Source organism: Tasmannia lanceolata, unplaced genomic scaffold, assembly GCF_043159265.1.
Source record: "Tasmannia lanceolata isolate RefF3 unplaced genomic scaffold, GAP_Taslan_0.1 ptg000015l, whole genome shotgun sequence".
NCBI lineage: Eukaryota > Viridiplantae > Streptophyta > Magnoliopsida > Canellales > Winteraceae > Tasmannia > Tasmannia lanceolata.
The window spans coordinates 43,524,655-43,543,801 of NW_027518692.1; the positions used below are offsets into that span (position 1 = coordinate 43,524,655).

Consider the following 19,147-nt stretch of genomic DNA (forward strand, 5'->3'; position numbering starts at 1 on the left):
ATTGGGGAGAGATTTCTAAAACCATGTTTTCTTACTTAAAATCTAAGAATACAACAGCTTGATCATGAACCCTCTTCTACACTGTTTTCAAACTAAAACCTGGATTCTAAAATCCGCGTATCCAAACGGCCCCTTAGTTTCGTTTTCCAGGAAAATACTATCTGGGTGTCAAACAAATGGACCCTAAATGGATTATATTGGGAATGTAGTTACGGATGCAAAAATATATATACATGTGAAGTGCATACAGCATAATATACAATAGTTGATGCAACAACAGAGTTGTATGCATAGATGATAAGCCCATGAGGGGATACACTTTCCTTTCAAAAGTCAAAACTGGTGTAGATTTCCATGTGATGTTTGTAGGACTATGTAGGTGCCACTTCTTCAGTATGCGGGGTGCCGAAAAACAACAGGTTGCCAGCCCCCATCAACATAATTTGGAGGAAAGACTGTAAAAATGTCTCACCAGTTGTGAAGTTGTGAAGTAATACTTTTCACCAGTGGGTGATATTGTGTATGAATGTACTCTTTAGCTTTCTCCGATCCAGGTTCGCCCAGCCATTCATCATATAAGCTTCTCACCAGGGGATTCTCAAACGGGTCGGCAACTGAAACCTGTAAAATATAACAGATCAGTCTATTTATTGGTACTGAGGATTGCTATGTTTTAACACTTTACAAAGCTCTGTTCAGACAGAAATACATGTATTCGCCGTGTAAAGGAGAGTATGTGCACTTACCCATGTAAAATAATTTCTATATACCATACACACAAGGCTTGCTTGTGTGTGTGTGTGAGCGGGTGCATAGGCACGTGAGAGTTCTTAAGTACATACCGAATAGCATGTGAACAACCATTGTGGTGCATGTTACATGAAGATGGTGGATGTTGACAAATGTGAGACCGGGGATGTTGGTTACGAGGCTTGCCTACATGTGTACAAATAAGGTAGGAAGCTTGCTTCCACGAAAGATCACTTTGGAAGAAAAATTCTTCCCCGCTCCCCAATGTAGGGGATGCATGCTTTCAACACACTTCCTCTTAATTAAGGGTATGCTTCCTGTTTAGGTGATTATTAATTTCTTAAAGAGTGTTTTCTCCTTTTGATAATGCCGAAAGAGTATTTAACAACTTAAAACTTAAAAACTCATCTTCAATTTCAAATAGAAGTTACGTGGATCTTTTTCCAAAATTGTAACATTAAATATACATAAGTAAAACATGTAAAATTATAAATCCCTAAAACTTGTAATTATAATCAGCCTTGAAGTTATCTTTACTGCTTACAGTACTAGCCTATATTAACCTTTCATCCCTACCCTACCTTTTTTGAAAAAAAAAATAGAACTGCAGTGCTGGTATATATGTGGCCTTTGGAAATTGAGAACATCATCTGTGGGAGTTATCAGACTATAGCAAAAAGTATATACATACTTGCTCAAATAATTATAGAAAATTTTTTCATGTGGGGATGTCAATGTTCAACGTTTCTAAGTTACCAGTTTAGACATGTATGACAGAAATATTTAAAAAAAAATCGACTAAGGCTAGCTACGATGTGATAAAGCATTACTTTAAAACCAGTCTATGATGTGTTTCCCACAATGCAGACAACACGATGAACCATTTTGAAAAAACAAGAGTGCATCAGAATTATGATTGTAAGAAGTTGGAACCTATATAACCATACATTAGATAATCTGCTAAAAGATCTCGATGAAGAAATAAGAATCCATAAAATTTATAGATACTGGGAAAAGATGCAAGGATCCAAAAGATGAAGATGCATGGTCTGCAACCTTATAAAAGATAGGAATGAATCCCTTGATCCAATAGAAAACTTACATCTTCCATATAAGCGTCTTCTATTGATTGAATACCATCTTTGGCAGATTGCCCCTTCTTTGGTTTGATTTGACCTCCACCATTCAGACAACCTGATAATGAGAATCATCAATGCTTATAAACATCCTCCCTTTATATATATATATATATATATATATATATATATATATATATAGAGAGAGAGAGAGAGAGAGAGAGAGAGAAAACGGTTCCTACACATATGTGTAGATAAGTTATCTACACACTAGCTTAAAATACAGCGGGTGCCACATTATTTGGGTGATCCAAACCATTCATTTTTAAGGCCCTCACATAGATAGGGTGTCCACAAAAAATCAGATCCATAGGATCATCCTAACCATTCAAACTGTGGAGGCAAAAAATGGACTAATTTGTGAAGGTTTAAAGACATCCATTTTACCTCCACAAATCGTAGGGTTGGGATGATCCTATGGATCTGATTTTTTGTAGACACCCTATCTATGTGAGGGCCTTTAAAATGGATGGCTTGGATCACCCAAACAATGTGGGCCACCACTGTATTTTAAGCTAGTGTGTAGAGAACTCTCTACACATGTGTAGGAACCGTTTTCTCATATATATATATATATATATATATGAGGAATAAGATTGTGCGGTCGAGGGCCCCAAAGTCATGTGGGCCCACTTTGTTAGGATGATCCAAAGCATTCATTTGAAAGGCCCTTACATAGATGGGGTATGTACAAAAAATCAGTTCCATTGGATCATCCTAACCCATCCATTTGTGGAGGTCAAAATGGATAGACACCGTTTGCCACCAATCTGCCCATTTTGCCCTCCACTTTTGGAGGGGTTAGGATGATCCAATGGACCTGATTTTTTGTACACACCCTATCTATGATGGGGCCTTGCAAATGAATGGATATATATATATATATATATATATATATATATGAGGAAAGTGTTGGTGAGCTTAAGCGCCCCAATCACATGGGTCCCACATTTTCTGTGGTGATCCAAACCATTCATTTGCAAGGCCCTATCATAGATAGGGTGTGTACCAAAAATCAGCTCCATAGGATCATCCTAACCCCTCCATTTGTGGAGGACAAAAATGGGCAGATTTGTGGACAAATAATGTCTGTCCATTTTGACCTCCACAAATGGATGGGTTAGGATGATCCTATGGAGCTCATTTTTGGTACACACCCCATCAATGTAAGGGCCTTTCAAATGAATGCTTTGGATCATCCTAACAAAGTAGGCCCCAATGTGATTGGGCGCTTAAGCTCACCAACACTTTCCTCTATATATATATATATATATATATATATATATATATATATATATATATATATATAAAGAGAGAGAGAGAGAGAGAGAGAGAGAGAGGTGTAGCTACACACTCGTGCAGCTAACTTAGCTACACCGCCGTCTTAAAATACAGTGGGTCCCACATTGTTTGGGTGATGTAAACCATTCATTTGATGGGCCCTCACATAGATAGAGTGTGCCCAAAATATCAACTCCATAGGATCATCCCAACCCTATGATTTGTGGAGGCAAAAATGGACGTGTAAAAACCTTCACAAATCTGTCCATTTTTGCCTCCACAGTTTGAAGGGTTGGGATGATCCTATAGAGCTGATTTTTTGGGCACACCCTATCAATGTAAGGGCCTATCAAATGAAAGGTTTGGATCACCCAAACAATGTGGGCCCACTGTATTTTAAGCCGGCAGTGTAGCTAAGTTAGCTACACGAGTGTGTAGCTTCACTTTCCTCATATATATATATATATATATATATATATATATATATATATATATATATATATATATATATATATATATATGAGGAATGATAGATACAAGGGAGCCCTTGCATAAACAGCCGCAAAAGGGCTCTTGATTGGATCCACATCATCAACTGTAACTGATTTTACTTTTTCAACCAATTTAAAATTCTAATTGAAAATGAGGTGGATCCAATGAAGGGCCCTTCCGCGGCTCTTTATGCAAGGGCTCCCTTGTATCTATCATTGCTCATATATATATATATATATATATATATAGCAGGATGTGTCTAGGTTGAAGTTTAATAATCTGGTATACAACAGAAAAAGGAAAAGTACCAGAAGGGCAAGCCATGACCTCCACAAAATGATAGTCACATTTTCCAACTTTAATTTTCCTTACAATATTCTGCAGGTTCCGGAAGCCATAGCAAAGTGCAAATCTTAAAACAGTTGTACCTTCCACCTGATGAATGAAGTAGCCCCACATGATATGTAAAATAAAATTAAGTTGCACACAGAGATATTAATGTCTGCCTACTCAACTAAACTACTTGAGTCTGTAGAAACCGAAAGAATGGTGTCACTCACTTCTAGATTTAATTCCCGAAAATCAGAATTCCGTAATATTTTAAATTCAAGTGGTCCTTTAATTTCTCTCCCCAAGAGTGCTTTTGCAGCATGACGAAAAATCGTATCTGCATAGCCCCCAGAGCCTCCGAAGACTCCATAAAGATGTCCATCTTCATCAACATTTGTTAGCCTGTTCATAAAATTGTTTTAAGTGCATCTGTCAAAAGTTAATTCATTGGGGCATCAAGAGAATCCCAAACCAAAAGTAAACAAGAACTTTACACTCTATCCAGAGGAGCTTCTTCCAAAGCTTTGAAATCAACAGATTTTAACTGCAGAAATCCATGCATAGGATGCTTGTAAGTCACCTATATAACTTATCGAACAGTACATGGAAAATATAGTACTCTTATAGAATAACATCGTATTTATGATTACCTGTATCAAGTCCAAAACTTCTCCTGTTGTCAAAACTGAGTCTACCTCTGCAATCATTCGGCCCGCAGCCTCATCTTGATGTTCCACTGAAAACAAAAAATCATCCCTAGCAGCTTCAAGCTTCTTATCATAACAGGGCATCACAGTCACATGGTAGACTTTGTCCGGCCTATAAAATATTCCCAAATCAAGTTATTGGTATGTGCAATCAACAAGGCACTGAAAGCACCTATCACCTTTGCCATGTGTACTACGACAAATGTAAAATAAGTTACAGTAAAATTTTGAGTCTTGGGAACACCAAATCTAAGCCAAAGGGAATTTTTGATGGATTTTGACCCTCCCATTCGATTGGGAGGGGTGAAATACCTTAAAAGTCCCGCATCATACAAAAATATGGAGGAAAGAACAGATAAAATTAGAAAAAAAATGATGAACGTTAAGTTCAATGCGTTCTTTGTCAGTTTCAAACGGAAAAGGGTGTTCCAGACAAAATTTACAAAACAGCCCATTCCAGAAAGGAATTCAAAATGTACAAAACACCCATTCCAGATATCAAATTTCCAGAATTCTGACAGGAATTTCTTGTTTATGATTCAGTACTGAATTCCATTCTGGAACGGTATTGACAACTAAGATAAGCAGCATCCGGCTCAAACCTTCGTAAACGTATGCACGTTACCAGAAATCCTAGATGTCAATTGCTAATATATAGGGAAAACCTAAAATAGTAAAAATAGAATCCTAGGGAAGTGCTTGATATTAAGTACTAATGTCAGATGAGGTAACCTAATTAGCTATCAACTCCCTATCAATCAGGCCATGGCCATGTTATTAACTAGCTTGTGTATGAGAAGTCGCCTTAAATGTATCATATTAATTATTTATTGATTTAAAAAAAAGGCAAAAAGAGCATGCACTTAAACTTATATCTAAGGTGACCTAATTAGTTATCAACTCCCTATCAATTAGGCCATGACCATGTCATTAATTAGCTTTTTTTCATTTTAGACATGGCCTTGATGCATCATATATATCATTTGTTGATTAAAAAACGATACAAGCCGCTCAAAAAAACATGGCACAAGGAGCATGCACTTACACTTGTAATTTACATGTACCATGGCAGGAAAACTAGGTAGGATGATCTGGGAATTGCCCCAATCATCCACCCATCGCCTGATCCCCAATGTACTCATCATAGGGAGTAGATTTGGGTATTCGATAGTCTAAAACATTAACCTGACGATTTTGGTACTTGAAGATGGGCTATAGTAGGAAATTAATTATACATTAATGCTTTACATATCTAACTTACATTGTACTTGTTATCTTAACAAGTTTTGTCGGTGTTTCAAAACCCGGACTTGGACAAGAACTAAGATAAAAGGGAGTGGGTTGGTGTAAGTCAGTGATTGGCGTTATCAATTTTTCATTGACTAGGGTGAGTCAAAGAAGTTTTGATTGCAAAACTCAGACTCGAACGAGAACTCGGCCAAGATAAAAGGACTCCGAATAGGGTGCGTCAGCGATTGACTTGAAGAGTTTTTAAAGAGTAGTTTTCACAACTTCAGTCTACACAAATTTTATTGCTTCTCTACTTTCTTCCATTAAGGGCTTACTTTAAATTTTAAATTACACTCCGACAAGAAAATCAGTCCATACAATATTCTCATAGTAAGCAGCACAAAGTCATGAGGTGGATATGAACAATAAAGAACTTACGTGAGACCCATTTTTTGGCAAATGTGATGCTTGATGGTTGCTCCAATTGCTTGTTGGGGACTCTTCACAGTGGAAATATAAGGCAGGATGTAAGATCCAAGTGTTTTCTCAGCATAGCATATCCAACCTGAATGCATAGGAAGAATATTACATAGGCTCCTGGTAGATCAAAACATATGGTAACAATATGGAATTCAAAACTAATTGTGAGTTGATAATCATGCATGAGATTATATGTGCGCTACCTAGTTTTGATATTGGCAATCTTTATTTTACACTTTATTGGCAATCTTTATTTTACACTTTCCTTATTGGCAGTTACAATTCCCAAAAAGGTTATCAAGAACCAAATTCGGAGAAGTTTAAAATAAAGAAGTAGTTCCAACATCAAAATAAGGAAATGAAGAATCACCTTATATATGAATGCAAGTGATGAAGATATCAGTTGTTTAAAATCTTAAAAGTAATTCTATTAAACATTGTAGCTACCAATTCCCTGGCAAACTTCGAGAAGAAGGCAACATAGGTAAGTGATCAGTTCCTGATTCTCAGCTGTCAATCATAAGGAAACTAAGAAAAATTGGCAAAGCAAGATTCACCAACATTTGCATTATTCAGAACCTATTGGGAAATGTTAAGAGGACACACTGGATTACAGAAAAAACAACAATACTTAATTTCTTTTTCTTTTATTGAAATGGTATAACAGTACTCAATTTCTTTAACATATCCATCCTTTCCAGCCTGTCATTCACAAAACATAGAAAAGGGAGTTGAGAAACACTTGGCCATCGCAAACAAAAACGTATATAATTTCCTAAGTTAGTTTTCCAATCATGTATAAATTCAGGCATTTTTTTAAATGGGGCTATGTAAGGTTGTACGGATTTAGGGGAGATCATTTGGGCCTTTGCTGATCCCATTGGTGTAACGGATTCAAATGAAGCTGAGGTTCGAGCAGTGCACCAGGGTGTTAAATTGCTTGATAAAAATAGCCTTGATAAAGTTATTGCTGAAGGAGATTCTCTGAATGTGATCCGTTGGCTAAAAGGCCTAGAGATTCACTAGGTTCTTTGAGGAAATTCAAGATTGGGTAGGGGCCTCTCCAATAGAATTCCAGCATGTACGTCGCTCTGCAATTGGGGTCGCTGACAGGCTTACAAGAGAAGGGGTTGAAAAGGAAGATTTGGAAATTTTTTATTTTTGGCCTCCTTGAATCACTGTTGTATTCTCTGTTTCCTATTGTTTCTTTTTCTTTCCTGTGTTCTGTTGTATTTGACCATCTTGGTCTTTTTTAATGAATTATATTGCTGCTTAAAAAAAAAGGTTGTTCGGCTGACAGGTCCAGTCTCAATGTTAAGTACTTTCAAAAGGTCAATCTTTTGGTTTCCTTAACTCTTTGTCACAGAGTTGTGGAACAAAAATAATGAATCCCCCTAACAATAACTAAATCAACGCCAACAGTTAAGTATAACTTCTTAATAAGCTAGACAAACCAAATAAAACATTTTCCGAAAAAAATGAGATATCCTCTCATCAGAAAAAAGGATTTCACTGAAACAACTCAAACATAACAAAAGAATAGAAGGAAGCAGCATCCATTACTGTGCTCTTCCACACAAAGAGTCAGTCTTCACACAGCTGAAAGAGGGCCCACCAACTAGACAGAAACTTGCAATTTAAATGTGAAGATAACAGTAACTTCTTACAAAGCCATCAATATGATGTTAAGTAACTAACACAAAGCAAGGACAATTGCTAAGGAAACATCTTCTTTACTAGCCAAGTTTGGGTAATAGGAAGATTAATATCTGACTTGATGATACCACTCCCAAAGTATTGGTCATTGATAATTATCATGAAAACAAATGACGACTCCATCACTTCCTAAACATTTTTGCAATTGCAAGATTTGCCAACTCAGCCAAAGAACCAGATGAGTGGGAACATCATGTTGTTAACATCAGTGTCTAAGAAGTAGACTATAGAGTAACAAGAGAGAGAGAGAGAGAGAGAGAGAGAGAGAGAGAGAGAGAGAGAGAGAATGAGTAGCACTGGCATCCTAGCTCTTTCTAATAAAAAATTACAGTTGAACCCATTGATCTCTCAAGTATGATATTTTTATGAGCAGGGCTAACGTTTTTCTACGATTTTAAAGTATTCAGCATTCCACAGAGAATTCATTTTGCCCACCATGAAACAACATGAATTAAATTGGATACAAACAAATGCATCCTTTGTAACAGCTTATGATATGCTCCAGAAAGCTTAATTATCGATACTATATTTCTCACAAATGACATCATAAAATGTAAAAGTGTTATAAGGTGATAAGTACCTGGACATGCTGATGCAAGCATGGGCAGGGTCGATCCACGTTCTTCATCATCATTTGAATGGTGTTGCTTGTATCGCATGAGAAATTCATTACAAGATTCAATAAGTGACAAGTCTCTACTACAGCTTGTGTCAAATATAGCCTTTACCCCGAGAGATTTGAAAAATGCTGTGAGTTTCCTGAAAACCTGAAAATTACAAATACATTTGTATTTTAAATAGCAGATATTTTGTGATGCTTCATAATTATTTTCAAATAATCATTTATAATGTTTCCAAAACATAATGCAGACAGGCAACTGATGAATGAAGTCATGAACAACGCCTAACCAGTTTTGGATTGGAGTAGAAAGATGCATATGTACAAAATATGCCCAAACAATAAAGTGAAGTCTGTACCTTTTCCATGAAATGGGAAAAGTACAAATTAGATCTATTGGACCAAAGCTAGGAAGTTCAGTAACATGTGGCAAGAGATGAAAAGACTAGATCATTTTCTCCCATGCTTTTATGATACAATGATGGATGAGTTGGGATACTTAGAAGGGTGAGCCCTTATTGTTACTATAATAGTTAGACAAGCAGATCATGAAAGAAAAGAACATAACATCGTTGAGAAGTCAAACTTCCAGAATCAAAACGTTTACGCAGTCCAACCACTAACACTATAAGAACAGAAAATTAAGATAAAAATCTTCAGAATCCTTGCTCATATTTTTTTATAATTGTGATTACTAAAGAGAAGCCGATGTTAAGCCTAAGGATCCCGCTGGGAGGAGCCTCCCAATCTTGAACAATCCGAGGACGCCTTTCCACGCTGAAACATACCTCCTTCCAACCCTCCCAAAGGTCAAAAGCCGAGACGAACACAAAGGTGGGTAGGAATCACGCCCAGGCAATAGACAATGCAATCAACTTAATGAATAAGAACTGTGAAGACTTAGCAATGCCATCAAAGACTCTGGAATTCCTCTCTTTCTAAATAACCCAAAGATTAGCTAACAAGCAGATGTTCCAAAGCAACTTCCCTTTTTTCTTCCAAGGACCCACCTCCCGATTCACCATGAGATCGGAAAGGGATGAAGGAAAAACCCAAGCAATTCCGAACCTAAAAAGAATATTGCTCCAAATTTCCATGGCCACCTTGCAGTGAATGAAAATGTGGCCCATCGTGAAAGAAGATTGGATAGTGTTTCCCGAAGAAGAAAGGAAGGAAAGTATGGAGATTGGAAGTGCTCAAGATGCTTTTTCATCAACTTTCAGAGGAGGTTGAAATGTCTAATATGTAAGAAAATATGGTCTAATGGAGACCGAAACATAGTGCAAAGATCCAGAAAAAAAATGGATCGGCTACGAAAGGATAGTCAGATGGGCGATTCCGTAGGAAGAGAGAAGACATCTCAATCAAGAGAGCACAAATGTGAAGAAAATCTGGAAGTGGTCGAATAAGAAGTAACAGAGGAGGTTGAGGAAGGAACCCGAAACTCAGTTGGTGAAACCCTTTGGTTAGAACCAGTGTCACTAAAGGCGTTGCCTGAGTCAATGAGGAACATACGGGCTTCGCTGTCAGAGAGGTTTAATGGAGATCTTTAGCAGTGAAATCCCGGCTCGCCCACACCAATGGCTCAGAAAGTGAAGTGGCGGAGTATCAGATTGCCTACAAAGAAGTGCTAATCAACCTTCTGTTGGAGGTGGACATTGATGAGATGAAAAAGAGATGGTCATCAGCGGAGAACTTGCCCTTCGCTCAATTGGAACTCTGGAATAATAAATTTCAGGGCATTTTGTTTGCTTCGTGGTGGAAGGTGTGAGGGCTTCCTCCCTTAGCTTGCAGGGTGGAATACTTCTGGGTGATTGGAAGCAAGATTGGAAGGGTTCTCGCAACTGACAGCACATGCGAAGCAGGTTCCAGCTACGAAGAGGGTAGTATCCACTTTTCAACATCTTCGGAGGTGTCGAAGGTAGAGAAAATGCCAATTCTGATTGAAGTAGAGTACTGGGTGGTGGTGCAGAAGAAAAACTCTTGCCCACCGGCCTTGGAGATAATTGAAAATCCTGGAATACAAAGGATTTAGAACCCCACTCCCATCCATGGCGTCATCTTCACCGTTTCTGCAACTTCCTCAGGCGCAAGGTTGCAATTGGGCGCAGAATAACAAACGGGCGCAGGTTAGCCAACATTTTGGTATTCAAAATTTGAATTCCCGCCCTCCCTTGACAGCTGCCCAAGTATAGGACAGTTGTCTCGACAAGACCTTTCTTTTGGCGCATGGGGATCGGCGCAGGGGTTTGGTATGTCGTGTTGCGACACGCATTAATCTTTTCTATTTTGGAGGAGTCAGCTAACACTTGGAATATCAAGGCTGTTGAGAGCTGTTTTTCGAAAAATAAATTGCTTTTGGGTCAGAGGTCTGATGTGGGGCCTATTTATAATTTGGGCTTGAAATTTGGTGTGGCGCCTGTCCCATCATGAAGTTTGGACTTCTGTCGTGGGCCCGTCAATAATGGGCTGGCCTCAATCTATTTGAAGTCGTCGTTGTTCAATTATTCCTGGACTTTAAAGACGATCCTAACGTTTGTAGTGGTGTCAGGTGCTGATACGGAATCCCGATTGCTCTGTTGCGATTGAGCATTTTCCTCTTTATCAAAAATGGGCGTGGAAGTCTGGATTGTTGTCGTCTATGTCTATGGAAGGGAAGGATCTAACAGTTGTGTGCGGGAGAGGAAAAGTGATAGAGAAGCTCTCAGGTGTCTGTTTAGAAGGCATCCCTCTAGACATGCTGGGTTCTAGTGTCTGGTCCCCTCCGAGTTATGCCGCGACTTCGGTGCCCTCAAGCATAAGGGCAGCTTTTGGGACCGGAGAGATAGTTGGAGGCAGGAGCGATGGTCTTGTGACGGTTCTACCCTCATATAAGTTTCCGGTCCTGCTCCTGGTATAGGTCGGAAAATCGTCTCCTACTCCAGAAGATCAAAAAATATCGTGACGCATGATTCTTTATTGTGAAATTCGGCGCGAGTCTCCGTTATCCCTGAAAGATCAACCCGATGTGTGGTGTGTGGAAAAAAGCCCCCAATTTGGACCAGAGCCCTCCTTGAATTTAGATTTACCTCGGCGTATAATCTTTGGTATGGTTTGGTGGTCCTAAGTGGTGTCCTCCTTCTGGCTCTTCTAAAATTAATTTCGAACGCTCTTGTTTGGGTAAGCCTGGCCGTTCTGGGATTGGTGGTCTTCTCAGAGACGATCAAGGTCCACGATTTGAGCCTTTTCGAGTCCCAGAGGCTTGGCGGACTCTAACGGAGTGGAGATCAAGGCGGCCTTACAGGGTATCAGACTCGCTGAGTCTATCAATTTGGACAAGGTAATAATGGAGGGTGATCCGCTTAACGTCATATGGTGGCTCAAGGGAAGTAAGTCCTTCCCTTGCAAATTCGTTGCTTGGATTGATAAGATAAGGGACCGTTCTAAAGGATTTGAAGTGGCTTTTCATCATGTCAGGAGATCTGCAAATGTTGAGGCGGACAAACTAGATAAAGATAAGGTGGGAAGTCACAAATTGGAGCTTTTTGATTTCCTTCCCCCTTAAGGTTTCTTTTTTCTTGTTGTTTCTTTTTTTCTCTTGTATTGCCCTGCTTGAGTAGACTCTTTCGGTCGGCTTTGTACTTTGTTATTCTTCTATCATTAATGATACTTTACCATTTAAAAAAAATATGGCAAAAAACCACCCCACCTTACAACCCAACAACAAAGCTAAAGAGACCACCTAGCTTCCAATGACCAAAATGAAAATGCTTTCCATAAAAAAGGATTCTCCAATCCACCTTCTCAATTTGGTTCACCAAAACCCATTCTTGTCAACCAAATCCCTTCGAAAAGGTCGTATGCTTTTCCATAGGCAATTTAAACAAATCCCCAACTCCCATCCTCAAATCTGAACACCCAACAATTGCTAAGCTCATTTTGAACACTATATGGGATTTGCTAAGCTCCATCGCAAAAGGCTTTTCGCGGCTGGTCTGTTGCACGTCAGACCAGCTACCTCGTGAATGGAGACAAAAGCTGCTGTCTTCATTAACGAGGTGGCTGGTCTGATGTGCGACAGACCAGCTGCGAAAACCCTTTTGCGATGGACGCTAGCAATTCCCATAGATAAAATTATAAACTTCCAACCATACACAAAAATTATAAACTTCCAGAGAGTAGCAAAGTTAGTACCACAAAATACAATTATGGAATGTTATTCATGGATTCAACTTCAATCAAACATGATACTAAAAATGATTAGTTTGAACATAAGTTGGAGACTTCTAGCCTCATTAACAAAACCACGGTTAGTAAGCACACGGCAGTCTCCTCATGAATATTCTTTCAAAGTACAACTTTGGAACACAATTATTTATTCTCAAAATATAGGTACTGACTGTCTGTGGCCGTGAAGAAATGGTAACAATGGTAAAAAGAAACAGATCTACCTCACTAGAATTAAGACATGAATATGTGACTCAAAGTAGAGAAAAAAACCATGAAAACAAAAGAGATCAGAAGAAAAGGTCATGATACCTGAAGTGGAGAGAGGTCAAAATGAGCAGCTAATGAAGCCCTTGACTGAGGAGAGAGGGAAACAATAACAGTCTCTCCCAATTTGATATGAGAAAGGAACTCATCCAAACTTTGCTTCTCAAGCATAACTGTCTCTGCTGATGTTATGCAACCACTGCAGGCATCAAGAGAAGAGTTACTTTTGCATCGATAGCCCCAGACAAAATTTGAAGAACATATCATCCTACACTAAGACATAATCCAATTGGCATGTTTGTTAAGCTTTGCATTATAGTGATTGTCAAACTACCAGTTACTCCAAAAGCTTAAGGTATTGGAGATGGTGTTATTTAATCTTTTATACTTTAACACTCCCCCTCACGTGTGGCCCCTCTTTCTAGGGTTGGCCTACACGTGGCACATGTGGCCCCTCTTTTGGCGTTTGGCCAATGTGGATTTTTGCTGACAAGGAGGTTTGAACCCAGGCATTTGTCCTGATACCATGTCAAACTACCAGTTACTCCAAAAGCTTAAGCTATTGGAGATGGCGTTATTTAATCTTTTATACTTTAACAGAGATATTTTGGTTCATTAATGAAAGTCATACAGGCAGGAAAAGTGCACCTCTTAACAATGGGTATTGATACAAGATGAGCTACATGGCAAAGATTTTCTTTAATTATTAAACCAGTGTTAATAGTTACATAATCAGATTTAAGCCAACATGGAAGCGGGGTGAAGAAAAACCATCCATTCTAGTTGCAATTGGCATCCAGATACTATTCTAAATTTATTACAGCCTGCTCACTATTTAAGTGCAGCGAAATAGTATGTAAAGTCATATTTATAACTGTTCAAAGGAGTTAAGTTTCTAGAACAACCAGTTGTGCATGGGTCTAATGTAAAGAAAATAAGAGCAATTAGAATTTTACTTGTTTCTAAGACCTCTTCTAGACACCTTGGTTTGGAAGGAGACTCCCACAATGTCAACAGATGGATCAAACTCAACTCAACTCAACTAAGTCTTTGACCCAAACTCGACAGATGGATCAAAGATGGAAAAAATTTCAGCATGTCTATCAGTCTACCAATAGCGAGGCTGATGCCTGTAGCGATATCGAGAGAAATGATTTTGAGGTTTTACCCACCTCTGTCCTTGAGGGTGGCTCTTTTTTGTCTTTTTCTGTTTCTTCTTTTTGTTTTTTGTTCTGGACCACCCAAGTCTAGGTATGTCTTTTTGATTGGCTTTAATAAACTCTCACAATTAAAAAAAGACTACATATTTTTCATCTAACGGACCAAGGTGTCCCCCTCTATGACCATTGAAAGGCCAGAGAATGCCCAAGTAAGCATCTTTAGGAAATAATCCCGACATACATCTTCCCTATTTAGAGGCAATAGAAAGCAGTAGCCAAAGAGGTGTGGGCTAAAATCCTGGTTAGATTTGGAATATCTTGTGTTTTTCCATCCAAGCTTTCTGACTTATTAGAAGGTTGGACGGCGGTGCCGTTGAAGAAAAAAGGCAAAGTTTTATGGCATATGACTCTTTTCGCAACCTTGGGGTTCTTTGGAAAGAAAGGAATGCTAGAGTTTTTTAAGGGGCTTCCAAGTCACCTTACTTTTTATTTATTGAAGTTATTGACTTGACTATTGTATGGGTGAGAAGCCTTCCTCTATTCCAGTTTGTGTCGGCCTTTGATTTATGGGAGGGCTTGCTTCCTGCCCCTGGTTGTCATATTGATTTTTATGAGCAAAGAATTGAAGAATAAAATATATAAATTTTGTTATGGGCTTACAGAGTATTATTAATTTTTTTATAAAAGATTTTTTAACTCGAAAGCAATTTAAATTGACATTTGTGTCATCTTTTGATTATTTTTTTCTTTATTATAATTTATTGATAATTATAAATCACCCATTCTCTGCCCCCTAGAGCAAATTCCTAGCTCCGTCCCTATGTAAAGTAGAGGGACTACCTTTGTGTCTAACATCATTTTGGGCTTTTTTAGCAAATTCATCTATCGATCACCATGTTAAATGGATTCTTCAAAATGGGCAAAGTATGTATTACTTGGTTTCAAAGATGTTAAATGTGATTTGTGGGCAGGCTTTAACGCTTTTTGACGTCAAATCACGTTAAAAGGGGGGCGCATAATCCTACAGGGAGCGAAAAAATCATCGCCCTTTTTTAATGGCGAATGTATTATTTATTATAACCATATTATTATGTAAAAAATAAAGTTTGAGAATTGATTAAAATATTTTGGTAACCATATAAAAAAAATTAAAATATTTTGGTAAATCTACAAAAAAAAAATTTAAGGTTTGTCGATTCTGACATTTGATACCTACGTCGGATTGTCACACTTCCCATACTAATGCAACATAGAGTGGTCTCTTAAAATGGAAAAAAAGGCCTCTACAAAATGTATCAATAATAATTTAGTCGAAGGCTTCGTTATCGCTTATGTGTTGTATACAACATGCAGATTCATATTTTACTCCATATTAGTCGTGTGATGCAATTACGAATAGATTGATCTTATAGTACACTAGTGTGCTATGAATAGTATTTTGCAAGGGAAAGGTAAGGAGAAAAGTTTAACCTGCATGCTAAGCAGTCCTTCAGTGAAATCTTAACGGGTTCTGCTTGTGATTGTTTGATAAGAGGTGATTGTTTGATAAGAGGTGCAACCTTCACTTGGTTCTGTAAAAGGAAAATTCAAGCCAAACAATTACAGATGGCCATCAAAAGTTAAGAACTCATATAACAAGATACCCAATAAATTCATAACAGATAATGCAAACAAAAACAAAATTGAAGCCACAGAGTCATTCCTTCATCCCAACTCACTTGACAGTATGGTTGCGCGTGCATAGATGATGAAAAAAGTAAAAGTGCAATCTTACACAGTTACACCCCATACGTGGTGAAATCAAAGACTTTGAACAAATAAGAAAATCCTAAAGACGTAAACGTGCTTACACCAGAACATTGAATTACTCCTATCAAATCATGGCAACCTAGTGAGCTTTGATCCAACATAACCAAATTGCTAAAAAGGAAATAAAATCTACTCTTTCCTCTAGGTCTAGTAAACATAACAGAAAATTATATTTGTCATAACATCAGTTGAAGTTTCTCCAATGGCAAAAAGATATGGCCTTCCCCACCATGGATGGACCAACTTAGCATTCCTACCTATCCAACTTGTGGGCAGCTAAATGGACAATTGAGGCCAAAAAAAAGAGAAGCATGTTTTATTTTAACCTTCTATGTGTATGCCACCAGTTGGATATTTAAGGATCATCCAAGTCAGAAACAAACTATGAGCCAATGGCTATCAACAATGTGGCCCGCCTAATGGACATTCCAAATCCAAGAGTCCCACCCTTCACTTGTCCAATAGGGCTCATTTTTAACATTATACCATATCGTGATAAGAATAATTAGAAGGAAGATCTGTGTTTCTCATGACTTTGTATTTTGCGGTTCTCTAGTGGAGACCCTAACCTTCTCTTTATATAGTGAAGTAGATCTTGCAAATCTGGAGTTATTTCTTTTGATCAGGTGCATGAGTCGTCTATTACTTACAAACATGTTCGTAGATCCGTTGATAGTGAACCGGATAGGCTTGCTAGGGAAGGCGTTGAGAAATTGGGTTTGGAGATATTTGACTTTCTTCCTCCTTGAGTTTTTCTCTCTTTTTGTATATGCTATTCCCTGTTTATATTGTTGTACTCTTTGGTGGACCACCTCAGTCTTCCTCTTTCTCTTTTAATGAATTTGCTACCATTAAAAAAAAGAGTGAGACCTTTCTATTCCTTGCTATCATCTGTCAAATCCATGTAGTCATGGTGGCGTAAGCTGATGAGTAGGAGGCTTGAATGTTTGTGTAGAATTCTTTTCCCTTTAACTATATGGTTTTTTTTTTCTTAATGTTTGGAAGATGCTCAAGACTAAGCTACATTTTTCTTAGGACCAAACCGAAGTTGTCAAAAAGTGTTTAGGCGATTTACTTACCTTAGTAAGGTAATAGATCCTCCATGTTGAACACATGATTGATATCCCCTGGCAAGTCTATAGAATATAGACATTAAAAATGATGCGCCTACAATCCGATGTGGGCTTCTGCTCCTAGCAAGAAGTTTCCTCAGGGTGCCCTTAGGTTTGCACTGTAACCTGTTGACCTTCTTGGAACTCCTGAAACCTTCAATTAACATCTAACATCTGCATCAAATTTGTAATTTTTATTACTTAAATGAATTATCCCCCTTATATCGACATGTAGGTCATGGATATGTTGGGAAAATGATTATGCGGGTTCACTAGGCTTTGCTTCTCGTGGTAATGGTATTAGGTCAAGGGGTTTTAAGGACTGGAGACCGGTAACTATCTCAAAGGGGCTATGACCAGTAGATCGATTAAATGAACTATTTTATCCAAACTCGACCATTGGTAACATCTGATCCCGACTAGTCAGATGATCCCCTACCATACAACGAAGTAAATCCCCTAAACTCTTTTTGACAACTTCGGTTTGGTCTACACCGATATCTCTTTCAAAAGGAAAGAGTGGGCATATTTCAATGACGTTGTTGGAGTTCCACGTAAAAGCAAATAGTCCCACATCGGTAAAGTGATGGGGATGGGGCTGGGTTATAAGGGAATGGGCACCCTCCCTCTAACAACTAGCTTTTAGGGGGTAAATTCCCTACAGACGCCTATTGCAGTCATTCCTACTCCCGTGTAAACAGCCTACTACCGTGTTAACACTTGGATCACGAATGGGCAATTAATGAGGTTGAGAACATATTGAATGAGCAGATTGTTTCCACTCGATATGGAGATTGCCAGAAATACCTAGTCAAGTAGAGGCATCGACCACCTTCACATATATTTGGGTTACATCGACAGACTTTCAGCGCATAGCCCGGATTTATTTAACAGATACTGCAGCTTCAACTCTTGAGAGATGAGGTCTTACAAGCAGAGGAGAGCTGATGGGGACCATCAGTTACGAGTACATCAGAGACATGAGAACCATATCCTGCTCATCTTTTCTTCGTTGAAATATTTGCTTGGTGCTGGTTTGGGTTGAATTTAAGTTTGAGACTTGAATTGCTGATTTGTTATTCAATAGTTTCTCAGTGTAATCTAACACGCCGATCTACATCCATGTGCATCTCTAGGTCCTAGGGTTCTTTGAATAATCCTCAAATTTTACAAAAGAAGAAGGAATTTAAGAGTTTTTACAATGCCCCGGTAAGGAATTTCAAAAGCAAAAGGAAAACGGCTTACCTCTGCTCTTTCGTGCTTCGCAACGGCTTTCAATGAAACAATACAAGCTTGCGAGGGTGCAATGAAATCGTTGAGATCGCCGAGCCGAAGAGTCGGTGAGAATTTTTCAGACATCGGTTTGTGTCCTGCTTAGATAACCGACTCACAAAAATGGGAAAATCTCTAATATGAGAGGCACCTACAACAAATCTTTCAAAACCCACTTTTTATAATAAGGCCCTATATCTTTGGCCTTCAGAAGGCCCAATACTCTTTTGGCGAAACAACTCAACAAGAACGCTTTAGTTTTAGACGGGTGGAATCGGGATTGCCGAATCACAAATTTTAACATTTACTTAAAAATAAGAGAGGAATTGACGATGGGGAGTGCTGGAATTGGAATTTGTTTCCTGTCCCATGTGATTATAATCTGATTCCGACCTGGTTGGAGTGGAAGTTTTATTATCATTTTTTAATTATAATTTTTGCTTATTACGTTTATGATATATTAAACATAGGAATCGGAATAGGATATCGACTCCGATTCCTGATTCTGGCAATCCAAACAGAGTCATAGCATTACATACACCCTAACTCTCTATCCTATCATGCAACAAGGTTGGCTTAC

The 19,147-nt window shown here is 38.4% G+C and overlaps 1 protein-coding gene across 1 annotated transcript; it reads right to left on the minus strand.

Annotated features, from left to right (window-relative positions):
• Positions 1-166: 166 nt before the first annotated feature.
• Positions 167-18,790, minus strand: LOC143847436 (protein NAR1-like). The gene is made up of 11 exons (XM_077356253.1): positions 18,541-18,790; positions 15,845-15,945; positions 13,260-13,413; positions 8,703-8,889; positions 6,365-6,491; positions 4,640-4,808; positions 4,484-4,533; positions 4,220-4,391; positions 3,968-4,094; positions 1,853-1,944; positions 167-621 (listed from the first exon to the last, which is right to left on the minus strand). The coding sequence occupies exons 1-11, from the start codon at positions 18,652-18,654 to the stop codon at positions 469-471; spliced, it is 1,446 nt and encodes a 481-aa protein (XP_077212368.1). The 5' UTR covers positions 18,655-18,790; the 3' UTR covers positions 167-468.
• Positions 18,791-19,147: the final 357 nt, after the last annotated feature.